General features: G+C 38.9%; 1 protein-coding gene across 1 annotated transcript in view; it reads left to right on the top strand.

The window, feature by feature from the left end:
• Window positions 1-10,306, top strand: part of CCDC38 (coiled-coil domain containing 38) — a 60,624-nt gene that overhangs the window by 35,985 nt on the left and 14,333 nt on the right. Inside the window, exons 9-11 of the mRNA XM_004381284.2 lie at window positions 2,839-3,002; window positions 5,456-5,585; window positions 9,431-9,500. Coding sequence (XP_004381341.1) covers window positions 2,839-3,002; window positions 5,456-5,585; window positions 9,431-9,500 — 364 coding nt within the window. The remainder of the gene's footprint in view (window positions 1-2,838; window positions 3,003-5,455; window positions 5,586-9,430; window positions 9,501-10,306) is intronic.

Below are 10,306 nucleotides of genomic sequence, written 5' to 3'. Positions count from 1 at the left end.
TGACTATGCAAAGGCATTCGACTGTGTGGATCATAACAAATTATGGACCACATTGTGAAGAATGGGAATTCCAGAACACTTAATTGTGCTCATGAGGAACATGTACATAGACCGAGAGGCAGTCGTTCGAACAGAACAAGGGGATACTACGTGATTTAAAGTCAAGAAATGTGTGCATCAGGATTGTATCCTTTCACCATACTTATTCAATCTGTATGCTGAGCAAATAATTGAAGAAGGTGAACTATATGAAGAAGAACATGGCATCAGGATTGGAGGAAGACTCGTTAACAACCTGTGTTATGCAGATGACACAACCTTGCTTGCTGAAAGTGAAGAGGACTTGAAGCACTTACTGATGAAGATCAAAGACCACAGTCTTCAGTAGGGATTACACCTCAACATAAAGAAAAGAAAAATCCTCACAACTGGATCAATAAGCAACATCATGATAAATGGAGAAAAGACTGAAGTTATCAAGGATTTCCTTTTACTTGGCTCCTCAATCAACACCCATGAAAGTAGCAGTCAAGAAATCAAATGACACATTGTGTTGGGCAAATCTGCTGCAAAAGACCTGTTTAAAGTATTAAAAAGCAAAGATGTCACTTTAAGGACTAAAGTGCACCTGACCCAAACCATAGTATTTTCAGATCGCCTCATATGTGTGTGAAAGCTGGACAATGAATAAGGAAGACCAAAGAAGAATTGATACCTTTGAATTATGGTGTTGGCGAAGAATATTGAATATACTATGGACTGCCAGAAGAACAAACAGATCTGTCTTGGAAGAAGTACAGCCAGAATGCCCATTAGAAACAAGGATGGCAAGACTTCATCTCACATACTTTGGACATGTTATCAGCAGGGACCATTCCCTGGAGAAGGACATCATACTTGTAAAGTAGAGAGTCAGTGAAAAAGAAGAAGACCCTCAACAAGATGGATAGATACAGTGGCTACAACAGTGGGCCCAAGCATAACAATGATTGTGAGGATGGTGCCGGACCGGGCATTGTTTCATCCTGTTGTAGATAGGGTCGCTATGAGTCGGAACCAACTCAATGGCACCTAACAATAACAACAATAAAGAAAACAAAAATCTTCACAGCTGGACCAGTAAGCAACCTCATGATCAATGGATAAAAGATTGAAGTTGTCAAGGATTTCATTTTACTTGGATCCACAGTCAACGCCCATGTAAGCAGCAGTCAAGAAATCAAACGACATAGTGCATTGGGCAAATCTGCTGCAAAAGACCTCTTTAAAGTGTTAAAAAGCAAAGATGTAGATGTCACTTTGAGGACTAAAGTGTGCCTGACCTAAGGCATGATATTTTCATTCACCTCATATACATGTGAAAACTGGATAATGAATAAGGAAGACCAAAGAAGAAGTAATGCCTTGGAATTATGGTGTTGGCAAAGAATATAGAATATACCATGGACTGCCAGAAGAACAAATCTGTCTTGGAAGAAGTACAGCCAAAATGCTCATTAGAAACAAGGATGGTGAGACTTCGTCTCATGCACTTTGGACATGTTATCAGGAGGGTCCAGTCCCTGGAGAAGGACATTGTGCTTAGTAAAGTAGAGGGTCAGCAAAAAAAGAGAAAGACCCTCAGCAACATGGATTGACACAGTGGCTGCAACAATGGGCTCAAGCATATCAATGATTGTGAGGATGGGCAGGACCAGGCAATGTTTCATTTTGTTGTACGTCGGGTCACTATGAGTCAGAGCCCACTTGATGGCACCTAACAATAAAAACAAGGATGACCAGTTAATATGATTATTATTCAAATTTATGCACCAACCACAAATGCCAAACATGAAAAAATTGAAGATTTTAATCAACTGCTGCAGTCTGAAATTGATCAAATACACATTTGGGACACATTGATAATTACTGGAGATTGGAATATAAACGATGGAAACAAAGAAGGAGCAGTAGTTGGAAAATACGGCCTTGGTAATGGAAATGATACCAGAGATTGTAGGATAAAATTCTGCAAGACTAACGACTTATTCATTGGAAATATTTTTTTTCAACAACTATACCTGTGGACCTTCCCGGATGGTTTACACAAGAATCAAATCCACTGCATTTATAGAAAGAGATGATGGGAAAGATTAACGTCATCAGTCATGACAAAGCCAGGGCCTGACTGCAGAACATGTGCAAGCTGAAGCTGAGGAATATCAAAGTCCCCAAGGGCCAAAGTACAACCTTGAATACATTCTGCCTGAATTTAGAGAGCATCTCAAGAATAGATTTGACACACTGAACACTAATGACAGAAAATCAGAAGAATTGTGAGAAGACATAAAGGGCATCATACATGAAAAAAGTGAAAGATCATTAAAAAGACAGGAAAGGAAAAGACCAAAATTAGAAGAGACTCTAAAACTTGCTCTGAAGGTACAGAGTAGCTAAAGGAAATGGAAGAAATGATGAAGTAAAAGAGCTGAACAAGATTTCAAAGGGTGGCTCGAGAAAACAAGGTAAAGTATTATGATGAAATGTGCAAAGACCTGGAGTTAGTCTAAAACTTAATACAATATTTTCCCAGAAATAAATAAGTAGAGTAAAACTATTACTAGTCTATTATACGTGTATATACCCTTGGGCATGTCTTATTCAAATACCATTACTATAAGTGTCCTCTTCTCATCCCACATCTTAATGAAGTCCATGTTTTTATGGCCATATTGCATTTTTTGATAAGTAAATTAATATGCAAATAATCACAAGAATGAATTTCATGAAGTCTTTTTTTAATGAACATGCTTTCACACAGATACTATATCTAATCATCCCTTTGTTTCTTTTGAGTAGTGAAATAGCAAAAACAGAATTCCTTCTTAAGGAGTATATGAAATACGGACTTTTTCTGCTGAAATTGTCTCCAAGACACTGGCAAGTCCAGCAAGCACTGAAAAGGGTGAATGTATCAAAAAGTAAAGACAGTATGAATAGCATCCTTCCAAAATTATTAGCAAGTAAGTCACATATTTTTAATTTCAATTAAGGTAGTATTTCTAATTCTAAAATATTCTGCCTCAATGTTTGTTGGCTTCTTATTTAAGCAGTCAGAATTTTCATTTTAAGCAAAACCAGAACAAGGATCCCCACATCTCTACTATTATATTCTGTTAATTTGAAAACTTAGTTTAATTCCAGACATAAAGCAATAAAATAATTGATAAAAGAGAAAATAATCCATTATTTGCAGATGATATGATAGTATACCTAGAATCCTGTCTAAAAAAAACCTGAAAAACTATTTGATTTTACTAAACAGTTCTGTAAACAGACATAAAATCAATTATACATTATTAACCAGTTAGAAAACATTATACACAGAAATTCAGTCCAAGAGTGCAACAAGAACCTTAACGTGTGTGAGCTGAAGATTTGATAAATAAATATTCTATTTTTTTTAGATAGGAAGATTGATGTTGTAAAGCTACCAATTCTTATGAAATTAATGTATATGTTTCATGAAATTATAATAAAGATGTTACCAAAAATTTGTCAGGGAATTGGTTGTTGGGGAGGAGAAGACATTACACAATGATTCTGAGGTTCATCTAGAAAGATAAATACTTTTGATAAAAGAAGGTAGTGGGGGTTACTAATGCTTTAAAATATTATATAATATCACAAAGTCTCAGTAATTAAAACAGTATGGTACTGGCATTAGGAAGTCAGCTAAATCTATCAGAAAAAAATCCTATTGTATTTAATAAGTGGTAAAAATGGGACCATAAATCGATGGGGGAAGACTTCCACTTCCAGCAACATGGAGTAACAAAGACCAGACTTACTATCTTGCCTGGAAAAGCTGAAAAATTGGATAAATATATGAATCAATGGACAGACATTGGACATCAGCCCATGAAGGATAGTGATCCCTGAGAGAGAAGTGAGGTGAGCCCTACATTGCCCCAGCCTGGAGAGAGTTTGCAGGATGCAGCACAGGAAGGGGGAATCCAAAGGATTCCAGCAGCTCCTGAGTTAGAAAGACAGAGATAGGATTTGGGGCGGGGGGCGGGGAGCAATGCTATTAGAGTTACTATGGCAGAGTACTGGAGAGGAGAGCACAGCACAGACAGAGAGAGAGAGAGTTCTGGAGAGCTTCAGTCTTCAGCTAAGAACTGATCCACACATACTCCAGGATAGTATTTACACCACAGAAATTGGTAAACTCTGCAAATCAGGGAGCATTTTTTTTCCAGAGAGCTGGTTGTTGAACATTTACCAGCATACAGCCGATGGTTGCACTGCTCAATTCTCGTGTGTCTCCATGTGCTGAGTGTGATTAAGTTAGATAATGTGTGTAAAATATTGAGCACAGAGATGACACTTGGTGGCTAACAAAAGACAAAACACATGCAAAGGAAAACTGAGGAGCATTTTCATTTAATAACTTATGATTCAGTCCTCTGGTGGCACAAATGATGAAGTGCTCAACTACTAGCTGAAAGGTTAGTGGTTCAAACCCACCCAGAGGTGCCTTAGAGCAGGCCTGGTGATACGCTTCTGAAAGGTCACAGCCTTGAAAACCCTATGGAGCAGTTCTACTCTGCAAGAGTTGGAATCAACTCATCTGCAACCAATAACAACAACAGTGTTATGGATTGAATTGTATCCCCCCAAAATTTGTCTACTTGGGTAGGCCATGATTCCCAGCTTTGTGTGATTGTCCACCATTTTGTCATCTGATTGGATTTTCCTATGTGTTGTAAATCCTATCTCTATGATGTTAATGAGGTGGGATTAGCAGCGGTTTTGTTAATGAGGCAGGACTCAATCTACAAGATTAGGTTGTGTCTTAAATGAATCTCTTTTGAGATATAAAAGAGAGAAGTAAGCAGAGAGACAAGGGAACCTCATACCACCAAGAAAGCAGCACTGGGAGCAGAGGGTGTCATTTGGACCCAGGGTTCCTGCACAGAGAAGCTCCTAGACCAAGGGAAGATTGATGACAAGGACCTTCCCCTGGAGCTGGAACCCTGAATTTGGACTTCTAGCCTACTAGACTGTGAGAGAATAAATTTCTCTTTGTTAAAACCATCCACTTGTGGTATTTCTGTTATAGCAACACTAGATAACTAAGACAAACAGATCTGTCACTTGAATAGAGGATACTCAGAAATCAATACACCTCTCATTCCTGAGGAGTGAATAGCTAACAAATGGATTTTAGGGGTTATGACAGACTGACATTGGAAATGGGGATCTCTTAGTGCCAACAGGCCAGTCCTCATCCATTCTGCCTACTCCAGAGATCAGCCCCTTCCATCTGCATAATATATTTGCTGGTCATAGTGTCTCCATCTTACATTTCTGTCCCTGGAAGTTGTCACAATTTTATCTTCTACCTGAGACAAAGCTCTCATTCTCAGAAGTTTTATTTTCTCTCTCTTTCCTCTTTATGTTCCATCTCTAGAATCAACAGTAAGTGGAAAGAAAAAAGATGACAGCTTTGAGGAGTCCAGAAGGACTTCGTTTTCAGAAGATTCTTCTCTGGGAAAAGGTGTCCAAGGTAAAACCAGAGATTTGGAACGTCATTCACAAAAGTAAAACCAGAGAAGGTGTCCATCCCAAAGTGGAGGTGGAGGGTCTACAAGCCTACCTAGAAAATAGAGAGCAGTGTCTACAGCACCCTTAATCCTGGGAGATGAGAATTCCAACTTGGAGAGGTAGAAGAGTGGACAGAGCAGGCAGAAAAGTGAGGGGAAAAGGACCAGCCAGGAGTTGTCCCCTGTAACTGACACACTCTCTGAGATCCTTCCTAACTGGGCCTACTCATTCCCCAGGTTCAGGCCTGAATTCTGGTACTGACAGACCCATTCCCAGGGCCTAGCAAACCAGGTCAGTTACCACCAGGTGACTGCCATTGACGAATGATTCAGGGAAGTAACTGTCATAAAAACTGAGCTAGCTCTAACATAACCCACAATCAGCTCTGAGAACTCATTCAATACCACTATCATCTTTAGGTGGAACTACCTTCCTCCCTCTATCCTCTATCATAATTATTTAAGGTATATTACTTTGCCTATTAGAGGATCTGGGCAGAGTGTGGGAGGAGGTGACAGATGGAGTGGGTGGTGATGTCAATGTTCTCCTCTCTGAAATCTTAACAATACTTTTAGTAATACGTGTTCAGGTATCCACTTAAAAGCTAAGATGGTAAGTTATGATGGTGGTAGGATCCATCTGGTTCTTCATCCATTTCCTTCCTTTCTTCATTCACCATATATTTATTGGAGGCATACAATGTGTCAGGCACTCTTCAAGACCCTCAGTACACAAAGATGAATAGATCTGCACCTCACAACTACACAGTACAATGGGGTGAGTGATATAGTAGTGATACATAGTGAGGGTTCTGAGGGCAAAAACCAAAAAGACGATCTCTGCCTGAGGCAGTTAAAAGAGTCTTTATAGACAAGATAACATTTGAGCTGGATTTTGAAGTATGTGTAGGAGTTTGCCATATGGCAGTTGGGGAGAGTAAAGCCCACTGTGGCTTCGAGACAGAATAGCATGAAGAGTGGTTTGGGAGTCATGAAAGCACTGGCATGAGGAAACAGGGAGCTCTGGAGCTGGGATGGCCCTTGAGAGTTGTCCCAAAATGAGTCAAGTGGGCTATGGATTGCCCTCGGGAGGAGGTGCCCAGTGAGAGTCACAGCTGGGAGCCATCTGCAGCTGATATGCCCTGTAGGCTGTCTAGCGGTCAGTGGATGAAGAGACCAGAGACAAATTTTGTCCACTTCTCAATTTCATTCCAGGGTTGGGTCCAGACCTTGACTAAAGTGTAGGGGTGGATGTGGGGGGAGCGAGCACCCAGGTGACTTGTGTGTGGCAATAGTAGGTCTCCCCACAGGAGGTCATGATTGAAGTTCCCGTTTTTATTTTCACCTTTGATTAAAAAAAAAAATTATGATTAAAAATATCTATGATTAGGTAAAAATAGAACCATGACATATCTCACAATTTATATCTATGATTTGTGACCTTTTTATAGTTGTATTATATTTCTGACAATACCCCCATCCCCAAGCAGTGTGCCTTTGATTTTAGACTTATGCTTGGAGCCAAATGTCAGTAGAAAAAAAAGCTCCATTTTCTATATGATTATCATTCTGATAATAATAATTTTTAAAAAGTAATGAGGATACCCATGCAGAAAAATGAATACCATGCACCAAGTGCAAGAACTCATTTTTAATGGTGTGTTATTTCTTTTCACCACCACCATCTCCAACGATGTGGACTTCACCTGGACATTTTGAACAGGAAAGCAACGCAAGAAGACCAATCTCACATCAGAGAAAAAGAAATCATCCCCAGCAAAGTACAGTACATGCTTGATTACCTCTCTTGGAAACTGTGAACGACTTTTAGTAAATATCTATCTTAGCCTTTCTTCAAACATTGTTGCTGTTAGTTGCTGTTGAGTCATCTCTAACTCATGGTGACCTCAGGTATAACAGTACAAAATGTTGCCCAGTCCTACACTATCTTCATGCTCATTGGTATGTTTGAATCCATTGTTGCAGCTATTGTGTCAATCCATCTTTTTAAGGGTTTCCTTTGTTTTTGTTGACCCTCTACTTTACCAGACATGATGTCCTTTTCTAGTGATTGGTCTTTCTTGATAATGTGTCCAAAATAAGCAAGCGGAAGTTTTACCATTCTTGCTTCTAAGGAGCATTCTGGTTGTACTTCTTCTAAGACTGATTTGTTATTGTTCTGTCAGTCCACAGTATATTCAACATTCTTCGTCAACACCACAATCCGAATGCATCAATTCTTCTTCTGTCTTCCTTTTTTATTTTCCAGCTTTCTCATGCATATGAGGCGACTGAAGAACCATGGCTTGGGTCAGGCACACCTTAGTCATCAAAGTGACAGCTTTGCTTTTTAAAACTTTAAAGAGGTCTTTGTAGCAGATTTACCCAATGTAATATGTCTTGACTGCTACCTCCATGGATGTTGATTGTTGATCCAAGTAGAATACACATACACTACTACAAATCCACTCCTTCGTAACAGATGCTGGAGGGAGTAGTTGCTGCTTCTGTGTGCTCCTGATGTGACCAAGCTCTCATAGGCCTCCTTGCATTCTTCGATGAGAGCCTGCAATTGCTATTTGCAGAAAATGCCTGTCCACTGCATCTGTATGCACTATATGAAGAAGAACGAGCATCAGGATTGGAGGAAGACTTATTAACAGCCTATGTTATGCAGATGACACAACTTTGCTTGCTGAAAGTGAAGAGGATTTGAAGCACTTACTGATGAAGGTCAAAGATCACAACCTTCAGTATGGATTACACCTCAACATAAAGAAAACAAAAATCCTCACAACTGGACCAATAAGCAACATCATGATAAAGGAGAAAAGAATGAAGTTGTCAAGGATTTCATTTTACTTGGATTCACAATCAATACCCATGGAAGCAGCAGTCAAGAAATCAAACAACGCATTACACTGGGCAAATCTGCTGCAAAAAGACCTCTTTAAAGTGATAAAAAGCAAAGATGTCACCTTGAAGACTAAGGTGCGCCTGACCCAAGCCATGGTGTTTCCAATTGCCTCATATGCATGTGAAAGCTGGACAATGAATAAGGAAGACTGAAGAAGTATCCACGCCTTTGAATTATAGTGTTGGAGAAGATCCACAAGGTCTTCATTGGCTAATTTTCAGAAGTAGATCTCCAGGCCTTCCTTCCTAGTCTAGAAGCTCCACTGAAACCTATTCAGCATCATAGCAATGGGCAAGTCTCCACCTAGATCACGGCAAAAACTACCTTACTCTGTCCTTGTTCCCTGCCTCTTTAATATTCCAACAGTTTCCACTTTGCCTTCTTAGAGGATTTTTCTAGAGCTGCTTTCCAAACCACATAATTATTCTTTAAGAAAGTACCTCGTTGCCCATCCCCTAATCAACATTTCCTTAGCCTGATTGGAAGACATTTTTTCAAAATAAGTAAAATTTGCTCTTAAAAAGACAAATATTTTTTCACTCAGGGATATTCAGAAGATGGCAGCACAAGCTTCGTTTTGAACACTGCGACACATTTTCAGTTTCTCAAGAAGACTGCATTAGAAAGGGACAAAACAGATGTTGTCATATGTTTCTTTTCAAAAAATTGCATTATTTTATAGATACAACTCAAATAATTGGTTCCATGTGGTACAGCCTTCCTTGTAGTCTCGTCGGTGTGTGTATGTCAGCCTTGTCTAGAACCAAATCTGATTTTCTTCTGCATACACATGGAAACTCTTGATTCCTATTGAGAAGAACAACTATTTTATTTATTCCACTGGCAATTTAGAGATGAAAGCAAATCTGTTGACAAAAAAATGGCTCAGAAATCAGACATTTTCTTTTTCATTTTTCTTTTCCAGTCGACCTGAAAGTATAAGTTCAGAAGACAGTGTGGAATTCCTTTTAGATGATGATATGGACTGTGATCTGGTAACCAGCTTATATTTCTTGATTTAAATATTATGTTTGGTGAAAAGTATAAATGTTTATTTCTTCTTTTGAAATTAAACTTTTCTACTCCAAATATTCCACAAAATATCCAGAAGGAAATATGATTTTGATACTGTTCCCCAATAATATATATAGTTCATTTTTGTCATCACGCATTTTATGAAAAATAAATGTCTATAAGATGCTGTAATTCGGGAGATATATATTGTCTACAATATTCCAGTAAAAATACCCACTTCTTGAATGCTTATCATTTTTTCAGGGCTTGAGGTATGTTGGGTAGTGGAACAGTAAGATATATTAGCCTTCAACAAAATAGCTCTTTATTGCTTGCAAGCCAACCCCACTCTAAATACAACTACAGAAACTCAAAAGAACAAAAAGCACTAATAACCACCATCCAATATTATATGGCCCTTACCCGAAGTTATTTTTTTAACCAAATTTCTTTAAAGTAATGTATACTTATTATAAAAAATCTGGAAAATATGAAATAATTAAAATGTATGAGAAGGGCATGAACTTCACTTAGCCTTTTGTCTTTTTCTTCTAGTCCTTCTCCCTTGCCTTTTCTCAGACCCATCTTTCCCCTTTTTTCCTGCCCCTTGCCCCCTCTCCTACCCATCCCTCCTCCTTCTTTCTCTTTTCCTCACCCTCTTCTTCCTTTGTCTCTTCCTCTTCCTCTGCTCTAATATCTCTCATCAGCCCCAACACCCAAATAACCTCTTCCTGAGAGCCAGCTCTCCTCAGAAATAGGTGTGGCTCCTTTGTACTTCTCTACCCAT

The sequence above is a fragment of the Trichechus manatus genome, unplaced genomic scaffold, assembly GCF_000243295.1.
Source record: "Trichechus manatus latirostris isolate Lorelei unplaced genomic scaffold, TriManLat1.0 scaffold00081, whole genome shotgun sequence".
Lineage (NCBI taxonomy): Eukaryota > Metazoa > Chordata > Mammalia > Sirenia > Trichechidae > Trichechus > Trichechus manatus.
Note: the sequence above shows the minus strand (reverse complement) of the source record. Positions and strands in the feature narration are given on the sequence as shown.